Source organism: Schistosoma haematobium, chromosome ZW (assembly GCF_000699445.3).
Source record: "Schistosoma haematobium chromosome ZW, whole genome shotgun sequence".
Taxonomy (NCBI): Eukaryota; Metazoa; Platyhelminthes; class Trematoda; order Strigeidida; family Schistosomatidae; genus Schistosoma; species Schistosoma haematobium.
Genome location: NC_067195.1, coordinates 47,132,522 through 47,157,857, shown reverse-complemented (window position 1 = coordinate 47,157,857; position 25,336 = coordinate 47,132,522). Strand labels below are relative to the sequence as shown.

Sequence of the window (25,336 nt, the reverse complement as noted above, 5' to 3'; positions counted from 1 at the left end):
GTAGTGTTTCTTGACATCAGGGCTGCCTTCGATTCGTTGGACAGGACTGTTTTCTGGGATTGTCTATTGAAGAAGCGTGTGCCTGAAAAGTTTAATAACATCCTAAAGGCCCCATATACAAACACCTCAGGTAGAATGAGGGCATACAACCACCTTTCTCCATTGTTCCATTCGAGCAGTAGGGCTAGACAGGATTGCCCAATCTCATGTGTGTATCTAGGTAGCTGCATAAGTGCTGGTGGTGGCGTGAGTGATGAGATCGATTCACGTATAATGAAAGCCAGAACGGCTTATGCCAATCTGGGCCGTCTTTGGCGCCTTCGTGATGTCAGTCTGGCTGTAAAACGTCGGATCTACAACGCGTCGGTGAGAGCAGTTTTGCCTCTATGCTTGTGAAACCTTGCCTCTCCGAGTTGAGGACGTCAGACGACTTTCTGTGTTTGATCATCGTTGTCTCCGAAGGATTGCTGACATCCAGTGGCAACACCATGTCAGTAATGCAGAGGTTCGGCATCGTGTGTTCGGGCACATAGACGATAATGCAATCGATGTCACCATGTTGAAACACCGACTTCGGTGGCTTGGACATGTGTTACGAATGTCGTCCCAGAGAATTCTACGTCGTGCATTATTTGCCGACTCTGGGACTGGTTGGAAGAAGCGGAGAGGTGGTCAGTGTATGACATGGTGTCGTGGTATGAAATAAAGCTGCAAAGGGCTGGCTTTTGTTGGTCTTTCACGACTCCCTGGTTGGGGTCTGAGAGATGGTGCAACACAGTGGCTAGTGACGTTATCACATATGGCTCAGAATAGAAGCCAGTGGCGATCCTGCTGTAACCTTCTTTTACTTCATGAAAAGTGGTTGTGTATTCCTTAACTGAAAGATTTCTTCTGATTGTACCTTTCCGTTTCCCCCATTATTACCATTATTATTATCACACTACCTTACACTAGTCTGTTCGTTATTGTCCTTTTTTTTTACGCTCATTACCTTGTTTTCTCCCCATTCTCATTGTTTTGTGCGGCGCATATATATTTGGTGCCCTCTTGTACCAATATTTATGTGTAATACGGCTCAACAAGCCCAGTCAAGGTTGAATTAGAGACCCAGAAGTCACGTGGTTAGCGAGTAGTAGTTCAACACTTTACATTTCTTACCTTAGCCAATTTGAAATATTCTCAGTCGTCATTCAGTGGTATCCGTCTCACTTTTTGCTGTTGAGTACTCAGAAACTAAGATAAAACATATTTAGAGTTTGTTTGTCAACCCGAAGTTTGTCCACCATTTGGGTTATCTTCAGAATATCTTTTTGTTAATGAGGCTATAATCATATTAAATAAATCCAAAGCAACTTTACACCAATAACTACTGTTTCTAACAAAAATTGCAAATTATATAGTTTTAATCACTTTAGTTTTTTTCGTCCCTTAACATATACAATTTTATATACACTATCATTATTTAGTAAGGATAATCATCTAGTTGGATAATAATGAAAAGTACGCTACTTGATATGAATGGTGTTACAAACTCTTATTACCATTTTAATAGACATTGTAAACACCCTCCCTCTCGGTACCGTAATTAAACTTAAATCAACTATACATAAGTATCTTTGTTTATGTTGCCAAAGTTTACCGCTAAAATGTATCGACTAATCAGTAACAGGTTATTTACAGTTATTTTTTAAAAGTAGTCTCACTGTATGTACAATGGCTTACAGCTTGAAAAGAAAATAATTAGCTATTTAGTAGAAATAAAGAAATACACATTTCATATTCTTACTTTTAGTTAAATCATGTCAACAATCTTGAAAAATGTAAATGCAAACTGATAATGATTTTACTCTGTATATATTTATTGTAAAGAATATTTCTGAAGTATTCCTTAATGATATATGATCCAATGGCTGTGTGTTGTACTGCATTTACTCAAACTATTCGGAAGATTGTAATGCCCCTTATGTATTAACTGTAGTTCACTTATATTTTAGAATTATTGACCAATGAAAAATTAGAGTTTTAACTCTGCTTAGCGCTTATCACGATATAAATGTTACTATAAAGCATTGTTACCACCATCTTTAATGAGTCATAACAATTTATAAAGCATAATCTCTTGTTTCAACCAGTTAGTCAGTCATTATCAATTTAGAGTTTGGGTCAAATGTGCATTGGTTCCAGTTACCATACCATTTTAGCACGACAAGGTGAAATGAATAAGTTAAATACCAAAAGCAATCGAAATAATGTAATATCAGTGATAATGGTAATGGGAATATGCTTCAAAAAAGTATGTGTGAAGAAATAATTAAATCCAAGGTTGATAGGAAGATAAAGAGTAAATCTATCAGCAAATTATCCCGTCGTTTACTTTATGTGTATTTGCAGTTCATATCTCAACTACGATATGGATTTTTTTACAGTACCGTAAAGCATAAACATAGACAAAGTAAGAATTAGTGTGATATTTATTATATAATGGTCAAAATTGTGCTTGACTACCAGAATCAAAATTGATTAAGCCAATACCTTAAGAGTCAAATACAAAACCGATAAAAATTACAAAATAACAATGACCGATTATTCTTATACAGTTATTTAGATCTAACAAACATTTGCATTTCGAAGTGTAGTTAAAAATCATTTATGAAATAGTAATTTTTAAACATAATCTAGTTGTGTGCGCACTAAACTTCTTTTCGTGTGCCTACCTGTTCATGTTTCTTTCTAATATTCAGTTATTAAACCAAGTATATTTCAAATTCTAAACAGATTTTGTTTATTAACGAAAATTAAATGAACCTATAAATGAGCTTTTATGTAATGTAGTGACACAGTAATTTGATTGCACTTTTTTACACACAATATGTTACATTGATATTCCTCCTACTTTTTTCCTTTATTTCTCTCTGTTACTGAATAACTGATTATGTGTTAATTGTAAATATCTAAGTAATTTTTTATTATTTATTTATCTTAATTCTTTTCTTTTCTTTTTCTCAATTTAGCTTCACCAGATGGTCTGGATTACTTATTCCAATTGGTGTTGTAGTAGTAGCGATCATTGTGTATAAATGTTTCTTATAAGTAAATTGTTATCTTTCTGTGTTTTTATCTACCTGTATGGCTTTCCTCTGTGTTTCTGTGTGCTCCCTGTGATTTTGCTGTAGATCTTTTCTTCTGTTCAATATTGGTCCGTGTATTTTCTTGTTGGATTTTTTCCTCTGGTTGAATATTTGTTAATATGTTTGTCATAATAAATGAAGAGACAATCAGCAGTTTTTTACATGTCTGATAACTTCTCTTTTGTTTTAAAGTTTATGTGTATGCATTGTGTACGAGTACATGTGTGTGTGACTGGCTGTTTGTTTTAGAGTACATATGAACGACAAACTCGAAACTACTTTAGTGCAAAAATTTGCAGTTATTCGTAATATTGATTTGTATATAGGATTTTAAGGATTTGTGCGAACCTTTGACGTCTTGTGTTCAACAGTAATTTACTTTAGTCTATGTTCTAACATTCACGATAGAAGTGTGTCTAAATGTGACAATGCAATGAATATTGATTTTATTTGATCTTCTGTAGATATATAGAGACAAGTACAAACCTAAAACTAATTGTTAGTGCATTTTATATGTCTGTTTCTGCATTAAACCACGGAGCGAAAAAATTCAAATTTGGTAACCTCTTTATAGTCATGCGTTTGAAGATTAGGTGATTTTTAGAAACTAAAGATCATAGATGGCTGGAAGTAATCTCCGGGAAACTCTAGACCTAAGTTTTATGCTAGTTAGGACTTGTTAGGAACGAGTATGCTCACCCTTATGGGAACTGATTCTCTACAGCGTATAACGTTACTACCGAGTTATTCAGACCGAGATGTTTGTCAGCGGCAATATATGTATATATATGATAAGTAATGTGCTCAATTACGTTTTGATGATTTTGGCTTTTTGATCTAGGAGTTAATTCTGTTTTATTTTTGAATTTGTCGTAATGCGATTTGGCAGATAAAACCATAACTAATCGCTTTAGAAATAAATATCACCAGAAAGTTATGTAGACAGTAGTGGAGTCAACTTTTGCCCCGGTTGTTTTTACCTCTGAGTAACATCAAAGTTTAGATTCTGATCATTATCGTGAATTTTCCCTATAATCCTAAGGAACTTGATATAGTCAGCGAATCATTTAGAGAAGGGCCATACAAAATAGTTTACAATAATTTAAGTAACTAAAGTAAGATCATGCACTAGTAATAAAGACATTGAAAAGTTTGGTTTAAATATTAACACGACTTAAGTAGATTTCATTTTTTTAGAGGTACGTTTCTCTTTTCCTGCAAATAGACTAGAACTATAAGACGATCGCCATTGATTTAAATTGAGTCATATCTGATAACCTGTAAATTCATTGATTTGCGCTATTTCTGGGACCTTATTAAAGGAGTCGCTATGAGTCGACAAATGCTATTACATCACAACTATCCTTTATGTCACAATATCATTTATAAACTTTCCTTTCTGTTATTCTCTACACATTCTCAGAGTTAGCCGCAAAGTGAGTATACTACATTTAAAAAAACTAAAAATAATTTTCTCGAAAACACGATTTCTACATACATGATTCGATGCACACACCATAACTCTTATCACTACTAGCTTACAAGACTTTTAACTTAAAGGTTTTATACATAGATTTACCAAATTCTTCTCAATTCAGGTCTGACAGCAAATATTCTAAAAATATGAAATTAACTGAACTTTTATACCATGGAAAGCGTTTACGTCATGATAAACTCCAGTTCATGACTAATCGTTATTGGAATAAAAAAGGTTCATATTTGAAGGTTTCCCGTTTACGTTTTCCCGAAGAAGTTGCGAATAGTCCAAATAATCCTTTAATAAAAGCAGAAAATATGTTTAAATCAACCAGATATGATGATGCACTTTTGAACGAAATTGAAATGGGAATTACTGCAGATGAAGCTAAACATTTAGAGCAACAGAAATCCGAGAGACTTCAGTGTTTTCATCCTCTCTTCGGAGATGTCCGCTTTCACCAAGATTGTGAACCATCACTAATATTTTCTAGTAAACGACGTTTCTCAAAGGGTGTAGATCAAGCTAGTCTTCTAACAAATGTAAGTTTTAGTGTTTTAGTTACTTAGTAAAGTACATTATAAATTGATTTTTTCTAAAACATTTAATGTTTATTGATTGTTTTGAAGTTGAACAATCATTTCAGCTGTGAAAATCAGTGGAATGCGTGCACAATTTACAACCCCAGCGTGTAAATCGCGAGAACTTCAAAATTTCGACTTAGAAATCGGTTCATGGTGGCATCAATATTCTCATTAACACAGTATTTCCTACCATCATTGGTTTACCTTATTGGCTCGACTATGACCCGTCGTTAAACCCCAATGATGCTTTTGTCAAATACTAATGGGCAACGGATATTAAGTCTAATACCACTTTGGTTCCATCTGCAGGGGAGACATTGTAGTATCGAAGTTTTTGCAGTTCGCTATAAATCCGGTCCTGGTTTCGAACCTTCAAGGTCCATCGAGTCACACCCATACAACACGTCAGCCAGAGAAGAAACAAAAGCCACTATCCATAAGCCGGAATTATGGGTCATGGGATTTTACCAAATCTTATTTACACAAAAAAATGTCGAGGCAGTAAATTTAGCGTAATGAACTACAAAGATAAATACCAAAGCCGCAACGTATACCGAAAAAATTCGGGAAATGAACCCATCCATAAAACAAGCCAGTGGGGCCATCAATGTGTATATCGACAAATACTGCCTTGGTGGCCTGTGAGTACATCACAGTTGGCGTTAGTCATCAGTCTTTCCATCAACAGCTAGACACGGCTTTGTTTATCGGTTCGCCTCTTGGTTATCTTTTAAATGTCTTCGAGGTACAATCATGCTCATGTGGTTCTAGTCTAAATAACCATCACTTTCTTCATAGAGAGAAAGAATATCCGCGATCTACACAGCCATGGTAGGTTAAGAATCCTACGGACCGACTCTTAATTATTCCAATAAAGGGTGACTTCAAATCGGGCTACTGGGAAGTGTCAGTTACTGTTGGAGATTTTTATGAATATAGATGTCGTATTGTTGATAAAAGCTGTATTAGTGTGACCCCTTGAAATTGTCACGAATACAATAATTTCTGTGACCTGTAGGTGCTACTACCATAATTATTATTGTAACATTTCATAACTTAGTGTCTATAACCTTCTTAGTGTGGCAACACCGCGCGATTTACACCTATTTTTATCTTATGCTATTTGGTCTCCTTAGTCTCACGTAAATCTAGTTTGTATTAGACGTTTCTCAAGTTCTTATTTTGGACTAAATCCACAAATCATAACAAATGGTAGATATGTTAACTTACTCATATATAGTTCTCAGTTAACTTATGCAGTTGTGGTTATCTTTCCCATACTAACTTAGACATAGTATGAAGATTTATTGTGTTGATGCTCGTAGTTTTGTTTTCTGAACAATTTTAGGATTGTAGTCCGATATTGTCACTTGAGGAATAGGTAGCAAAGGGACGTTGTTGCTGATGTGATTTCAATGTCGATGTGAAACCTCATTCATATGCAAGATCTCCACGTGCCTTCTAAAAGTAGGTTGTACCGTGAAACAATCAGCTATATTGTTTACGTTCTGTAGATTTCGGGTGTGCTGTTACAGATCTTCCCGATCGATCCTTACACCTAGTGAAATGTTTGCAAATTCCTAGACACGAATAGTACTTCAACCCCACAGTATTGTGAGTTGGTTGATCACATAATACTCAAAGTCGTTCAGTACTGATTGGAGTAAATTTATGTAGTGAAAAAGCTGTAGGTGCTCGGAACTTGATGTTATCAATTCATGAACTCTTTCGTAGTTGGAGTTATGTAGGGAGGTGAAATCCTCTTTGATAATGTCCTCTGGAAAGTGGAAAATGATAGTCTGAAAATTCAAATTACATGTATCAGAATCAACCATTTGTCTGCCGAATCATGTACATTTCGCTATTTATTTTAAATTTCCAACATTTTTGCTCGCTTCCTATTTTGTTGGTTTTTTTCATTATTGGTACAAAGTGTCGAAAATTCAGCCGTGCCATGGTACATTGTATGTCGATTTGCTCACATGCCCTTCTTTTCTAATACAAAACAATAAACTTCGCTGAACTTTTCCTGATCAATCTTCGTCAGTGTAGATAAAGTATTCTACAAGATATCTGAGTATTGCTCCATTATGGTTCTGTTCAATTTAACAATTGGTTTAATTGGCTCAATATCTTTATTTTTACTGTACTTTTCAAAATCATGTTTTTTACTTGTCATTTTGATACGGTTGCAATTAATACAAATAAACATTTACTTCATTTTCATTTTTACAATTCTTTTTTTGTTTATCTTATCCGTAGTTTCGTTCTGTTTCAGTTTAAGTCACTTTGATATTTATTAGCTTGCATAACCGTATCTTCATATCATATCTGGTGTTCCTGATTATTTTTTATTTCTTTAGACTGTTGTTACATTGGGTGCTCCACCGACATTAAATAATCTCTTTGATAAAATTGATGAATTAAATAAACTTGTTGATACAAACAAGCCAATTGCAGATTGGAGATCTTCCTTACGTTTATCTGTGGAACGGTCAATTCTACATGCTCATGTTTGGCAAACGGATGAAACTAAACTGCCTCGTCGATTTCACCAACAGTCAAATGTTTGGAAACATAAGCCTGAGTATGGAATCCATCCGGAACAGAGTACTCGTTATTTGTTCCACAATCTATTTCGTATTTTGGAATTTCAAGTGAGTTATTTATGAATATTCATTATTTTTTCAGATTAAATGTACATTATCGAGATAGAACATTTGTGTAATGTAGTCAGTTTGATGGTAGTTTTCATCAAATGAAGAGCTATCAAGAATCAAAGGGAACTGACCGGCCATTTTGTCCTAGTTGGTATTCCTTTATGATAGGTCTAAATATGTCAATGTAAAGTTGAAAGATAAAATCCCGTCCACTTCTACGCAGAATTGTAATTACAGAATAGGTTGTGTGGATTGTGATGCGTTCTACATTGGAGAGTGTTCCCATGTGATCTTGACTCGAGCCAAGGAACATGTACGTTACACAAAAAGACCTCCTAATAATCCTTTAGAATCGGAAAATTTACAAGTTGAATCAGCAATAGTAGTAAATGCTACTTTCAATAATCGCCGAATTGATACTAAAAATATAATAATTCAGAAAGTTTTCTCCAACTATAAAGAGAGGCGAGTAGCCGAAGCGTTTCACATAATACTAAATTCTTCTGCCCTCAGTAGGAAAGAAGGCCTAAATGTTCATCCAACCTGGACTCTTCATCCAAACAACCACAATTAACCTTATTTATTTACCACAGAATCTGCAGACTCACACGCAATCTCAATCCCACTACTTCATATTGCAAATGCATACATTTTACATACCCAATTTCTAACACACAAATTAATATGATGACAGGTCATATAAATTTGTCTTGACCGAAACTAACTTTACATTGACATATTTAGACTTATAATTCTGATTATATTAAATATATTCTGCACTGTTTCCTTTGTACTATTTAAAATTGTGTTAATTTAACGTCGGTTATTTATTTACTCTAAAGAAGTGGTACACATTAAGTCACGAAACGTCGGGAATACAGTTTTCTACTCATTGGGATATCACAATTAGTATTTATCATTGATAGATCAATACTTTATCTGGATTATTTCATCTGCTTTTTTATTAGATTGTTTGCTTTCTTTCCCTTTGTTTATTCATTATGTGGTTATGTTTTTTCCGTGTACTGGCAGCTGAATTATATTACGTGTAAAAATTATAGTCATTATTATAGATTAGTTAAAAATAAGAGAAAAGTTTTCTTGTTGATACTGGCTTTGACCTTTGCGTTTATAGACAGTTGTCTTTTTTTATACCAAACCACATTATATATGTGGTTTGGTATGAATAATTTGTATGCATTTTTATGAATGTGATGGTTATACATTACAGTCTTAATAAATAAATATGGCCGATTAAAGATATCTCATCATTCTGTGAATTTCTTTACTGTCGTTCTGAGTTAATTGCGTGCTACCTGGTTGGGCTCTGCTAGATTATTTTGATGTTGAGGTGACAGGGCTCAGAATCGTCGACAATGACACAGATCCATTCCTTTTTTTAACCTTATCTTAGGATCTGAGTTCTTGAATTATTTTATTTCTTAGTTATGTACATCAATTTTTTATCTTTGAATTGTATGCCTTATCGCTAATGCTTTCTTACTATCATTGATACTTCTACTACATTGATCTTTATCTTGATGATTTTATCTGTATCGATGTGGCGTTGTGATTTCGACATTCTAACACGTTAACTCAAAAGATCTTTTGAATGAACACTTGACGCCGCCACGTTATATGTAATCCTAACCAAACCAGTGCATACATAACAAATCAAGGATGGGTTACCGACAATGGGCTCCTCTGTGTTTATATACCAAGTCAAGTGCTCCTGTAGGGCTAGTTACATAGGCTGTACTCAGAGGGCTTCATCCTCGTGAACATGTACCAGGTTAGTTGGGAAAAGGGGTCACAGAATCTTTTGGCAGCTCCATCCTTTCTTACTTGGTAGATAGTAAACATCATATTAAAATAGATGAAGCTTCCTATGTTTTGTACCAAGTCCCAAACAATTTACCTAAGGTTACCTAGATTACGACTTCTACTTAGCTAAAGGTATCTGAATCAACTCCGGAAAACCTAACTTGTTTGTCTAGAGGAGATATATCCAACCTCTATGTTTACCTTGGTCCACAACCGGATCGCCCGTTACATAAACTGGATATTATAGACCTCTTATCCCCCTCCCAATTCATTTTGTGTTCATATCTCGATCTACACATTCATTTTTGCCAATTCACATGGATTTTTTTTATCACAATTGCTTTGACAACACTTCTCTTATTACATATTACATTTACACACCATCATTATTAATGTTGCCTCCATTTACGAAGCAAAATTTTCCTGCTATGCATTTTATTCACACGATTTACTGTTTTAGTATTATATCGATTGTAACTTGACACTTTACTATAGTTCATTCTGATCTTTAATAGATAACTTTTCTGACTTACAAATAACAGTGTCTTGAAGTATTTATGTCGTAACAGATTCAAAAGTCCACTATTTTTAATATGTGACATTGTCAAATTCATTAGTGGTCTCTTATTTAGGGCCTTGTAAAATATCGCAATAATTGTGAACTGTAGAACCTGATGCTGAATTTATTAAAAATAATTGTTCGCTTAAATATTCTCTGTTTTTGTAAGTTATTAATTTGCATTAAATCATAAGGCTTATCTTCTCATTATAGCCTTAAGTAACGTTAATGATAGTACCATAGAGTATTTTTTTATTTAGCAAAATAATTCTTGGTGATGGGTTTTTATTAGTTGGTTTAAGTGCTACTCTAAACATTATTGATTGCATTATTTTCATTATTCATATAAGCTTACCAGATAGTTTTTTGTTTAACTGTCGCTACCTGTCTAACGCTATCCTTGGACTTGAAATGGTGTTATTTTCTTATTGGTCAATATTTACTTCACGTGTCGTTTTCCTACTGGTCAGTATTATACAATGTTATTTTCTATTTTATGGTACGATGTGGTCTGCTTGATTAGTATATAAACAGTGTGCTTGAAATATAACGATTCATATATCCGAGGCTGAGACTTGCGTTCTGGACTCAACTGGCTGGGCTAGACAGGGGAGCAGGACCAATCAGAACCCTAGGTCGTTCTTACGTGTTTGCGCGTCTTTGGTCCGATCGATAATTCGCTGTCCTCTAATCTGCTGCCGTCACAGTTATAGCACTACCTCACTATGTTGCGCTAGTAATAACTTTTGTTTAGTACCGATGATTACCAAGCAATTCGTTTGTATTTCATTAGTTAAAAAGGTTTGAGTATTGAGTACTTGCAATTCATTTGCATTTCCCAATGGGTGAGCGAAAAAACAAAAAAAATGCTTCTACTGACGTTTTACTATTTAATGCTAATCACTTTATCAAAGTAATATTATTTTGATATAGCTCTTAGCATTGAATAGCGGAATGTTTCAGTTGAAAACGATTTTGTTCCGTTTTATTCATTCATTAAATAAAGGCAAATTCGCAATCTTATCATTTCTACATTGTAATAAAATTGTGTTATCTAAATAGTTTCGTTGCGGCATGTTATTATCTTTTTCGACATCATCAGCGTACATTTCACATCCAGTTGTTGGTTTGACCGATTTACTTGTTGTATGTATTTTTCTTTCTGTTTCGAGAAATTCACTATTTTTACAGTTACATGTTATATGAGTAATTTTCCCATTTTAAATGTAACTAGAAAATTCTTGTAATGATTGTTTATCATTATCATCATCATTGTCTTCGTCCCATCTATGTATCAGTGAAAATCTTATGTTTTCGATTATAATTTTCCGCTGAACTTCAGTTTCAAGTCATAAATTTTAACTACATTTCTTTTATTGATTATCACTATTAGTTGGTTGTTGAGTTCTCATTTTAATCTTCAACTTTCAAAATTATTTTGTCTGAGAAGTTCATAAAAATGGACACATAAACCGTTGTATGTCGGCTCGGTTGTTTAAAGGTTAAGCGCATGCTGCAAGTTCTCAGGGTCTTAGGTTCGATCCCAGTTTTGATCATGGATGCTCACTCTCGAGAAGTGCTAATCTAGGATGAAACAGCTTTTCAAAAATTTTTAGCTTTCAAAGAAAATCAGCCTTTGATTCAAATTGTGATGTAAAATGCGACTGCTATCCAATTTTTTTTTCATCATAGATTCTACACTAAATCAATTCCTCATTATTCTAATGTGTATGTTTTTATTTACTTAGATGAAAGAATAATTAATCAAGTTTAGTTAGTCGCCTTAAGGAGACTGTACTTAGTTTGTTTGATTATTTTTTTAGAATTTACATAATAGGCTAAATAATGCATATTCATCATTTTTTCCTGCCTATGTTATGATCTAAATATTAAGGGTTTGTCAGTTGGGATTACCTACTGGCAATCAGTAATTTTTATCTTAATTATCTAATGGATTTATTTCTTGAAAGGTTTCCACAATTTCCTATTCTTCATTAAACAGAAGCCAATTATTATGATTGTCAACGAATCTATTTGGCTGCTATGTGATTTGATTAGTGGCTCAAACATATTTCATCATAAGTCACACTCGCTTCTTATTTATGTAAATGTCGAATCTAATGTTTTAATTGTAAAAGATGTAACTATACTGGTTATTTCATTGACTGATACGACAGATTATTGACGCTGAATTTCATAATGGTGGTTGTATTTTTTTTCTTATAAATTAAATATGATACTCATCCGAAATATTGTTTCCCCTTACCATTTTCTACAAATGGTGATATTTGTAAGTGAGAATACGAACAACTTGTAATCTTGAATAGTTTATCATTCAAATTGTCTATCTAATCCCTATCAGTGTTACTTATTGCAGTTATTGCTGACTGCTTCACAGATGTTCCATATTCCTTCAATGTTCATGTATTGGTTTCTGTTTTACTGTAAATAAAAAATATGCGCACCTAGCTGATGAGTCCCAAATGGGATAAAATGAGCGTCCTTGACTCCACTGCTAGCCACATTCCATCTGTTGTGTGTCTGAATAAGGTTTTATGCTGTAAGTCCTTTTTCTAAAGGATCGACTTTTTTATTTTTTGATCTAACATTTTTCGTCATAATTCCACCTATTTTATTACAAACTATTTTAGGCTCCTAATTATATGAATTATATTGGCCTAACTCCTATCGAAAATCCGCTTTCCGATAGTTTGCCTTTCCGCTGGACCACACGAGATCGTCTGTTAGAAACATTCTATTATTGGGGTCCAGAAAAACGTCGTATCAGTTTTTCAGAACAACATGATTTGGTAGTTATGGGTCAGATGCCAGCCCCTCTCTTTCTGAATAATCATGATACTATTCAAAAATTCAGTAATATCGCTACATTACCAGTTGCAAGCTTTGGTCCTATGTCACCTTTAATTGATCTTACCAGTACTTTGTATTATCGTGAAGACAGTACTAATGGATGGCTTGAAAGTCAAGTAAGTTGAATCTCATACCTTCTGATCTAGTCTGAAACAGTTTCTGTACACCTTTGTTTGAGCTGGTGCTATCTTCAAAATGTAATCTTCTTTTTATCGTGAAGTTCTTCATTACAGGTATGAAGCTGTGAAACACTTTCCTTTAGAACATATATTATACCTGCTTATTAACTCACCATAAATTGAAATGCTTCAGTATTTCTTCAGTTGAAGTGTGAGTTCAGTGCAAAGTAAATACTACAACCTTATAAATAAATAATATATTTGTAACATCCAAGTGAGTAGAAAAACTAGATTTTCTGACGTAACCAAAGGACGCGCAGTGGAGAAGGCGTGTGAACTAGCTCCGTTTAATCAAGCAATAATCAATATTTATATCCAGATAAAAATAAGTTACAGACATGTGATGAATAGGATAAGAAGTGTACACGCATACGCTCATATAAAAACAGTCAGGGTTGAAAAGTGAATAATTAACAAAGACAAAACGCGACTCAAGTAGAACGGATAAATTGGCTTGTTCAGAAGCTAGAATAAGTTATATGGCCTTAACATAGCGACGACACTACAAACATTCCGCTCAGATAAAATCTATTCAATGTCTTTTCAATCCATTTATTATATTTATCTATACATTAATACATATTATATATTTAATTAATATGTACATGGGTGTGACATTCTGTATTAGAATAGAAAAGTTGTCCAATACTCTATGGTTTTTCAGTGCCTTCCTTGACAATTGTCAGTTAATGATATAGTTTGTTCTAAATAATCTAAGCATTTTGTAAAATAACCTTATGTTGTTTCCTCATTTTGCTAGGTAGATAGATCATTTTTATTCTTTACTGATTCATGATTTCAGTAACACATAAAGCAAATTACCTATTCAGAGATTACTTGCTAATTGAACTGATTTGAATTCGTCAGTAAGCAGAAAGTATGAAAATGTCTAGTTAGTAAAAGAAATGTAGTTTTTATGGTATAACTCAGGCGGATAGGGTTCGTAGTGTAGCATTCTTTACGTTGAATAGCTTCATTGAGAAGCTGACATTACTATTCTTAGGAAGTTTGAAATCTGTAAGAATAATACTAATGTAATTATTATAGAATATGTTAGTCAATAGAAAAAAATAATATCAGTTTTTTTAAAGTGAAATCATGAGCCGATCAATGTTAGACCACGATTGAAAACCTGGAAGCACTGGACGGTTATTTCGTTTTAGTAATGGACTCTCTAACAATGCACATCAGTGAATAGCTTTGAGAGGTAGTGTAAGCCACTTTTTCAGAGAATAATTAACCAAATCAAAATAATTCCGAGTTTAAATGGTACAACGGAACAAGAAGTATATTCTTGTTTACTATTTATTTATAACAATCTACCCAATGCTCAATTTATTCGAAATTATCACGTCAAACCTTGGGAATGATACCTACTACAACCTTATGTTTTCAAGACGTGACATGAATTCACGAAGTTGTTTTTCCAAATCGATGATAGAAGTGTAAACATATTAAATATAAAGAATCCATATATGTAGTTTAAGGTTCACATCAGAAGGATAAGATCATTTCGGTTTTTCTTTTACATCTTTCTGTTTTAGACTTATTTCTATACCTTCTTAGTGTTAACAGAGCGAATAAAGTTACTGGACATTGACCTGTATCATTTTATAACTAGGCTAGCTATCAGCCAAAAGACAATTCAAGTATGGGAACTGACAGTTTATGTTCTTAAATCAGTTCATCAGAATGGTTCCTGTAATACTCCAGTTTATTTAAGGGAACCGAAGTACGATTGATTGTATAGTTGTGATTCGCCTTATAACGATAGTTGTCCACAAATCAACCATAAATGGAGTAAATGTAAACAAGGTGAATGTATAGAAGTAATCGGTAAGAAAAGTGATAAGAGCATCCGAGGCACTCTCTGCGTGTACGGAGCATTTTCTTCGTGACCAGAATAGCATCTTTCCCGAACCTAATCTTTTCTGTCCAGCTTGGGTCCAATGTATTTCATTGATTCCGAGCAGCGCCAAATTGTTTCTTCTCATTTCCATAGCTATTTGATTAGTCCTTCCGGTCTCCCATATTGTTCGGACATTCCATGTACCTATACTAACTGTTGCTCCGGTTGTTAGATGGACATCGGCCTCGTGACTTCCGAATAATCTCGGCTTTCAACATGAGGCCTCATAGTTCTTCTGAATGAAGATCCTTCAACTCAGAGGGAAAAGTTTAAATAGTTTGAAATGTTTATTCTGGTCAGCGTTTTTTTTTAGCAAGGTTGTTTTCTACGGGATTGGGTTGTTGATCCTATGCCCAACCCCCTTCTTTTGTGTGGGCTTGGGATCGGCAATAACCCTAGAAGAGCTACATGCGGAGTTAAGAAAAGTGATAACTCCAGTCTATTTGTAAGACAATCCAGGTCAGTTTCAAGTAAATTTATTTTTTGTCAGTGTGGCATCTAAAGAAGTGGAAGATTGTTGAACATCATCCAGAACCTTATTTTCAAGAAAGGGAGATGTTACGACGAATGACGATGAGACATCAATTTGATTTCCCTACAAAAGACTTATGTATACTTATCCAAATAAATATGTGCATTTGTTAGAAAGGTAGGTACCAACCATACGGTTATGTATTAATTCAGTACTATGTTCGTCTAATTTATGGTTATTCAAATTTAACGAATGATCGATTTGAAGTACATCTCTATATCAATGAGTGTATTGATATATCATTTAGAAAAATCTAGTATTTTGATATGAAATTAATATTCGTTTATCATTGGTTTGTCTTTTTCCTTGTACAGGGCCGTATCACAACGCCCCAGTTCACGAAATATGTTTTACAAGTAGTGTATGTTTGTTTAAGATGTGTTTGTTGTATCAAGGCTTTTATGTTGCATTTCGGAATAGTTCGTTACCATTTATTTTCGCCGTCGTACTTTAATCAAATCTTGTTATATAACGAACCTAAGTTTGTAATTAGTTTTCCAGTCCTTGACTGTGAAAAGATTTGTTTGTGTCCACTTATCAACCGTTTTATATGATCATGATATCTGAAACTAGGATGTCAGATGCTTGGGAATTGATCTTTACCTATATTTCAATTTTAGTTACTTATAAGTAATGTATTTTGTTTTGTTTTAATATTATTGTCCTTTTTAAACATCATTTAGGTTTATTTTACTACATGTGACTATTATTATTAGTACGGCGTTTTGTAGAGCTTGTTGAATTTCCATAGTTTAGATCACTAACTAATATTCTTAGACCATCACTGAAAATTCTGAAGTACTGGGTGGCTGTTCTGCTCTAGAATTGGATTCCTCTGGAGTGCCCACCCACGACCTCGCTACAGGGTACTGAAGCCCGAACCTTCGGTCTCGCGTGCAAACGCTTAACGTTTATACCACCGATTCAGCATCTAATGTTATTAATGTCAAACTTAAATCATTTCACGACATTTTGCAACCCTCACCAACTATCTGAGGTGGACGAGTCCCATACTAGGATAAAAAGGACGTCCACTACTTCCACGTATTCAATAGTGTTCTAACTAGAATCAGATCAGTTAGTGACTTAAATCATGAATGTAACTATTATTTTTGACTTATTTTTACATATTGATTCACAACTTTATAGTATTACTCCCCACTAAGTACGTAAGTTGTCTCACGGTTTTGGTGGCTTCAAAAAGTCGTTCAACTTCTATGATAAAGCACTAGTCTAAATTCACTTCTTAATCAAAAAGGCTAAAAATCACGAATTTTACTGTCATTGAATAATAATGAAGAGAATTTAGCGAAAAAGATTTTCTTTTCGACAAAATTATCTTAAGTCGTACATTCGTTTTTGTAGTTGTATGGTAAAAATCTTCCTATAGAAGGATAAGAATGATTGTATCATAAAGTGATTGGAGACTGCATGCTAAAACGATATGTCCGACCTCTCATCCTAAATCCATTCTGTAGTATGTTTTGGTCCTGTTTTTCTTTTAAATTGATGTTCTAATTTTAAATCGTTATCAGTTATTATTATCCTTTAACAATTTTTCATGATTATTTTTGAGTTATTATGTTTTTCATTTTCCTGCATATATATCAAGCGGACAATTATCTTTCATAATTCCGACCCGTACATTATTCTCATCCTTATATTCTCCCCTAACCCTCTGATTATTACGCACCCTCGTTTGATATTTGGAGTCTCCAGTCACTTTATGATGCAATCTTTTTTAACCTTCTGTAGATATATCTTTATCATATAACTATAAAAACGAATGTACAGCTTAAGTAGATGATTTCGTCGGAAAGAAAATTTTCTTCGCTGAACTGTCTTTATTTTCATTCAACAACATAATGGGTTATTTGAATTTTACCGTCTTAAATAGTTTTTGTTGATCATGCATTACAATGTTGTACGTCAAAATGATTATTTAGTCAAATTAGAATCATTTACTTCTAAAATAATCGGAATCGACTTTTTTTAAATTAAAAAGATTATCTTTAACTAGTTGTAGAATTTTCGAACGCAACCTTTAACTTAATAAATTATATCATTGTGAACTAATTTCATTCATGAAAAATTTGTGAAACGTGTATTAATCTCAGAAAGGGGTTTTTGTGAATATTATAGTAATTTTAATAGTTGAGTCCATGAGTCAATTGGATGCACACTGCTAAGGAATCCCACACTAGAACGAAACGGCCGTCCAGTGTTTCCAGGTTTTCCATGGTGGTCTAGCTCCAATTGACTCATGAACTCAACTATTTAAACATGCATTAGACAAGCTTTTTTTATTTTGACAAATTTATAACTGTTTGAATTCACACAAATTCCTGTCTTAAAATTATCTATTTTTCCAGTAGTGAATTTACTTTTAAACAACTTCATTAAATACAAATTTCAATGGTTGAATATATTTGAACATTTCATGAAACAGTTTCTATATATTTATTTTTATTTTCGGATACAGACTACTTTCTAACTATACTGTTTTTATAAGCCAAGATGTATAGTGGCTAGCAGTGGGATCCAGGACGCGCGTTTCGTCCTATTTGGGACTCTTCAACTGAATGTACCTGCATCTCAGAGTTGATGTTCACTCCACGACCCGAACCCAGTACCGTTTACTTTAAACGCCATCGCGTTATCTACTTAGCTACTGAGTCCTGATAGCCACTTGCTTGTGCAATGGGGTGAAGTCTAAGTCCACTTGGTATTATTTACTTAAATCTTCCCATTGATGTTTAGGACTGCAATTGATCGGTCTTTTATTGGCATATATTCATACTGTGCGTATTGCCTCAATTCACAAGCTTTATAAGCAATAAGAGAGTGATTAATTGCAGTCCTAAACATCAATGGGAAGATTCAAGTAAATAATACCTATTGAATTTATACTGTTATTATATTCAATTAGTTACTTTGACAAATTTAAACAAAATAAGAACAATTTCAAATTTGAAGAAAAAGTGATTTATTTATCCAATGAAGAGTAAATTTTTTTAAAATGTAAATAAAGTTAAGAGTTAGAGTTTTAAACCGAGTTTCCATAAATGTTTAAAGTGATAATTCTAGAGTGTTTTAAACAATTTTTATTACGTAATTATCACAAAGAAATGTAACAAGATTAAAATTGAATAAGACTTTGAAGTTGAACTCGTTGAATTTTGGTTGTAAATAATCGAAGAATAAGAATATATTTAAATGATTGTTACCATGGCAATGCACATTAACAACTGACTTTTTGAATACAAAGCTCGGATTTAAGACTTCTAATTCCCATTGTTTTTACGAATTTCAATAAGGCAAAATTGGATTGTTTGTTGATCACTTTGAATGCATTTATTACACAAACTCACTTTATAATATCTTACATGTGGTATGTTATCGAACTTAAAGGACCGATTTATTTTCAGAGATACGCTAAATAAAACATGTAGAAGTTCATCTTCCTGTCGTTCTACTGAAAATGAATCAATCGAGCTATACTTGCTGGAACAACCGTTCCCCAAGGTAATACCATGTCAGACAGGTTGGTTGATGAACAGTAAAACTAAAAGCACCAAACCCAAGGTCCCAAGACGAAGTCGTACTGCTGACTGTACAGAGGTGTGACGGCAGTAAGGTGTTTCCTTTAGACAACGAGCATAACAGCGATTCTGCCTCCCCACAACGAGGGGTGAGGTTAGGAAGGGTCGATCCTAAAAATGTACACATCGCTATATCCTACTGAAATCCGTCTCCAGCGGTAATGTCTCAACAAGTACGGAGCTAACACGAAAATTACCCACAAAAAGGGTCGTGTGTGACTGACCTCAAGCAGTTGTCCTCAGGCACTGCGGTCACGCTCCCAGGTCACTAAGACCACCTCTAATCCAATTGCCTTTTCAGGTACTTCCAGAAGAACCTTTCTAGGATGTGGGCAACCGGGATGTGGTAACTGCCCTCATATCTCTAACAGCATTAGCATCGTGTTGTGTACAATGAAGACAGTTATGCTAAAAAGAATTTCTTAAATTTGCATTCAGTCTTCGATTAATTTTATTTTTGCTTTGACCTGGTAATTCTTAAATATTGTAGAAAACCCTGCGTAGAAATTTAACTCTTAACTTCATTCACATTGTAAACAATTTATCCTTTATTGATAAGTAATTCATTTTTTCTGCAAACTTCAAATTATGTTAATAAGTCGAAATAACGAAAGTTATTATTTTGTATGTGATTGAATCGAAAGCGAAGAAATACAATAAATTCATAGAATTCTGCAAATTATTTTTTTCTCATGTTTGATGGACAGAATTCTCAGAAGTAAGACCACTTTGAAAACCAAATAAAAAGATCATGGTTTGGTAGGTGGGGAGGTGTAAGGCTCTTAAAATGAAAATGAGTTGATTTGTGTCGGTATGATTTATTTTGAACTTCGCTACTTAAAATGATTAACCATGGTTTATGATTATGTTTCTAACCATATTCAAGGAAACTTCCGCATTTCTACACAGTTTGAATCAACAGTCAAGACTTCATGAGCTGATGTGAAGTCTTCGTTTTCCCTTGCACTTAGCTTTTTTCTACCTACTCCTGCACCAACCGAATCTGTGATATATAAACAAGTGCAACTTATGCTTGAATGAAAATGTACAACCTCATCCCATCTATATTCAAAACCTTCCTTCAAACTCAGTTATACTCATTATTTAGTGCTTCCACCTTATCTTAATACTTTCAAAAATATCAGAAGGGTTTTTGTGGATATTATAGTAATTTCAGCGGTTGAGATCATGAGTCATTCAAAGCTAGAACACCACGGGAAACCTGGAAGCACTGGACGCTCGTTTCGTCTCATTATGGGATTCCTCACAGTGCTCATCCACGATCCCGCCTTACGAGACTCGAACCCAGGGCTTATCGGTCTCGCGAACAAAAGTAGTGAGAAGTAGTGATTAGTGAAGTCCAACCTGATTTGTTGTGAAATAGTAACTCACTGGAGACATTGGTGGGTGTGTTGCTCAGTTTCGTGGATTGATTGAAGTTAGATATTAACACTGTTGGATGCTGGCTCAGTGGTCTGGAGGTTGGAGACTGATAGGTTCTGGGTTCGAATCTCACAAGGCTGGATTGTGGGTGCGCACTACTGAGGAGTCTTACACGGCCGTCCAATGCTTCCAGGTTTTTCATGGTGATCTAGCTTCAGTTGACTCATGATCTGAACCATTAAAATTACTTTCGAAAGTATCTATTGATCACCTTACATCTAATAAATCATGATTTTTACTTGTTTATATTTTTCAGTGACTTCAAGAAAGAATTTTTTTGGGTGAAAGTTGTTTAGAGTCATGAAAACATTTCATTCATCATCACCATCATCAAGGCAAATTTCCTAATTATTTATTACTTCTCACTAATCGAAATAGTAATTCACATTTTAATTAATTTCATATTTTAATCATATTAAATTGCATCTTTGTCATTGTTTTTTATTCATTCTAGAATGTAATTAGATTATCACTTTATAAATATCTAGATCAGTTGTCTTTCTTTATGGTAATAGTATTCGTTTTCTTTTGATGTTTGACTTATCGTGTCCTTAGTGAGAACGTATTTATTTCTTTGATCATTAAATCGGTTATCATTCGCTTTTTCTCTTTATTAAAATTGTTCTTATTTCAACATGTTGGGAATTATTTTTGATCAGTGAATTTTTAAAAGATAATTTGTAAATTTTGTTTACTAATGACGAAGTGAATAGGAGTGAGTTAAATGGTTTAATTGTATAGTATTTGTTGTTCTCGACAACATCATCAGAGATCATTTACGTGAAAGTGAATTATTTCACTGTTCCACAAAACTTTGAAATTTCCAGAAGAATATACATGTATGGATGGAATATTTCTCAAGTAAAGCTTTACATTATCATCGCAATGTAATGCATTTATTTGAATAACATTTTATATTATTTTTCCTTTAATTTATAGAGTCGTCGTTATGCATTTCCGCATATTTTCACAGTAAATTTCAGTTTACCAAATGTTTGGTCAGATTATTTGGAGCCAGAAGCGGATCCTGTTATCCCTGAACATCGATATGCAATAGCAATAATGAATTGTTTTGCATCTGCAGTTGCCCAAGCTCGTTCGATGGGTATCAACGAAGGAATTCTCGATAAGCCTTTATGTGTTCAGTGTGTTTGCTCCGATGGAGTATATTTTGATTTTGTTACATTTCAGTTAAATAATATGGATGTACCTGATTATCAGCTTAGTCGTAAGTTAGATCATACTGCACCCAAAAATTTTGCTTGGATTGATGGAAACTATCGTTTATTCAAAAAAATTATACCTAAGAAACACATGATGCGTAATACGAAATATCGTGATATAAATATGAGTGTATTTGATCGCCTCTCAAGTTACTATTTATGTGGATTGACCAACACTTCCTTTAATATAAACGAATCTTTAATCCCTGAACTAAATATAATTAACAACCAAATCCAGGAATAAAATATTAATTTATGCAAAGAGCTCACAGATAAGTTTACAAGTGACAATAATTTGTAATTGCATTTTTTAAACTTTCTACTTAACACTTTTGTAAATACCGTGTACTTTTTTCACTTACCTACCTTTTGTTGTATAATAAATAAATGATTTACAATGATTACTGTTTTCTAAAAATTTATTCTTAACTCTGTACGTATGTAAGCGTATAGTCAGTTATGGTATTCACTGCTTTGCTACAAAACAATATATTTACATTGGTTAGTATCTGCTGAGCTTTATGAAGCTTCAGCTGTGTAGAGCGTCTACTCGTCCAGCCACAGAATTGTGTAGGTCGCTCCATTGGCATTTACATAATATATGTCAATTACATTGGAGAGTATCAAAATTATGCGTGCTCATTAGCTGGCGTTCTTTTTCTGTGAAATTTTAACGAAATCATCCATCGTATGGAGAATAAGGACAACTAATGTTTGAGCGTTTTTCCTCCGTGTAATGGCTTATCTTTTTCATAGAATGAAAGTTCTAGGGGTTTTCTTTTGTTAGAATAAGCCTCAGGCATAATTCATAGAAAAACTGTTACTTCATAGTGCTGATTTTCATCCTACTTATACTGTCATTTCAAATTATGTTGTAGTACTGTGTTTAAGGCGAGATTTTTGTAACAAAAAGTTAAAGGATGGGATTAATGATGTTACCTTGCTTTTCGGTTATTATTACTGACTTTTAATATTTGAAGTAATTTGTTTCCGCATAAAGGATAAATTGGATACATAAAAATCTCTAAAGCGTAACGGGATCACATACATACTAACGTCATCTTGGGTCACAATACTTTCAACTTAACTTTAAAAAGCTGAACGGAATTTAGCGCAAATATTGTAGTTAATGTCCAAATTAAAACAGATTTCCGTCAACAGATCGATTATTAAATTTTATACAACACTCCTTTCTTCCTTCCAGATTGAACTTACCTTCCATCACTTATAGATGACACGGATTACATTATTGAATCTATGTTTACTTCAGCAAATAGATTCGAAAAGTTTGCTTGAGTAATATGACATTTAATGACTTGGATAATTATCAGCAGGATGTATAACTAGTAGTAACAGTAAATATTTACTAGATGTAAATGGTCAAATTTTAAAAAGTAGAAAGTTCTAATAACTATCACCACAAACTTTATTGGTATTCATAGCTTAAGCATCGATGTCACATCACTTCTGATGGTTGGTAACATTCTGACAGAAGACCAGCTCAACATTTTGAAGAATCAACTCACTTGTTTCATGTAACCAGTTTCAGTGAATGAAGAATTCATCCTCAGTTAATGATACGTAAGACCTTACCTCATGCTATAATATGTTTCGCAATCATTAAGTTAACCAAAAAGCAATCGTCACTTAGCTAGTAAACAGTAATGTCAATAAATCAGTGTTAGTATTGAATTTCAGAAAGTGCAGTTCAATGTACAAAGCATTTAGCTACACTGTGTAATGACCGATTGTAGTAACCTGCTACCCGAACCTAATTACTCTTTCTTTGACTGAAAACAGATATCCATTAGTCAAAAGCTGGATACACCAATAAATTATTCGGGCGTTCTAATGGTCGGGTGCCTGCCACGAGTCCTTCACTCAATCTCTGGCTATAAGCTTTCATGGACCAAGTTTGATATGTTGTACCCATACCAAACCACTGTCTACCGAGACAAGTAATACTGGCTGCCATAGAAGTGAGCCGACGCAAAGCTAACAGCAACCAAGTAAAAACATGATATCGGTTCATGAGAATCTTGATTATCGGGAGGTATACAACTGCTTGTAAGGTTCCACTACATAATTTCAATCTATTTTTGAAAAACATGACCTAGCCTAAATTTGGTCATGATGAGATAGTTGCATTGATTCCCTGTCTTTCTCATGAGCTTACTCCATTTCCTTTTAATTCTTCGACCTCATTAGTCTGTTTTGGGTTATGCTCATGCTTAACTTTTCATACCAGCTGAAATTATTTCTGTCATCACTAAGCTTCCCCTTTCCGTTTAATGATAGAGTGTGGGACTGTAAAATAATAAACATTTGTAAAAGATGAATATTTCAGTTTGTTCGAATATTCCTTAACAACATTTAATATATAGTGCTGTACAGTTCCCTCCTTTTTCCATTTTTAAATATAAGGAAATGTAATTAGTGTTAAGACGTTACCACATATAGGCTTGTTTCCTTTATTTTAGACTGTTATTGTTCCATAAAAGTTTTCTTTATAATTCAACTGAATTAGCTGAAATAGATAAGGATGAAGGCAGTTCAGCAAAGAGAATTTTCTTTTCAACGATTTCATTCACTCAAGCTATACAATTGTATTCATAGTTAATTTTATTTGCTAAAATAGTAGCCTATAGTAAAAGAGAATATTTTAAAAACTTGGAGTGTATCTTGTCATGAATTGTTTAGGAAAATCATATGTCGAAAGCAAATTATGTAATAATTGGGTGGTGAAAAATGGTAAGATGAAGATGATTGTCCACTTGATGGCTATTAAGAGCAGAATAATCAATGGTTGTAATAATTGCTAATTAATATTTGTAAAAATAATTGAGGAGTCGAAAAAATTAGATAAAATAAGAATAAATTGTGTAAGATAGAAAGGACCATTGAAGAAAGAGAGACTGGATATACCGTTTTTGTACTCGAAGATTAGGCTTGAGCTGGTGGATAGGAATAGCCCCTCTGTTATACACAAGTTTTTATTTACATTCCTATTGGACCGACTTTTACAACTGTATGTATGATTTTGAAGGTGGCTTCTGACGAAGCGGTGTAACCAGGATTAACTAGATGATCTAAGATCTTCTGACTGACTTCCTTTGGAAAGCCAGGGAGGAGAATGTTCGGGGATGCATTTCGAAAGAGGTCGCTTTGTTAGCCCAACATAACTTGCTTCACATGCTCTTAATAGCCATCAAGTGGACAATCATCTTCATCTTACCATTTTTCACCACCCAATTATTACATAATTTGCTTTCGACATATGATTTTCCTAAACAATTCATGACAAGATACACTCCTAGTTTTTAAAATATTCTCTTTTACTATAGG

At 33.7% G+C, this 25,336-nt stretch overlaps 1 protein-coding gene across 3 annotated transcripts in view; it reads left to right on the top strand.

The window, feature by feature from the left end:
- Positions 1-22,389, top strand: part of CYB5A (Cytochrome b5) — a 35,069-nt gene extending 12,680 nt beyond the window's left edge. Inside the window, exons 4-7 of one of the 3 annotated variants that reach the window (XM_051211571.1) lie at positions 3,012-5,147; positions 7,553-7,846; positions 12,884-13,219; positions 21,708-22,389. In XM_051211571.1, the coding sequence (XP_051071643.1) occupies positions 4,752-5,147; positions 7,553-7,846; positions 12,884-13,219; positions 21,708-22,235 (1,554 nt within the window). In that variant the 5' untranslated portion in view covers positions 3,012-4,751 and the 3' untranslated portion in view covers positions 22,236-22,389. Of the gene's footprint in view, positions 1-3,011; positions 5,148-7,552; positions 7,847-12,883; positions 21,146-21,707 lie in introns of those variants that run through there. The other 2 variants (XM_051211572.1, XM_051211573.1) reach the window with 2 other exon arrangements.
- Positions 22,390-25,336: the final 2,947 nt, after the last annotated feature.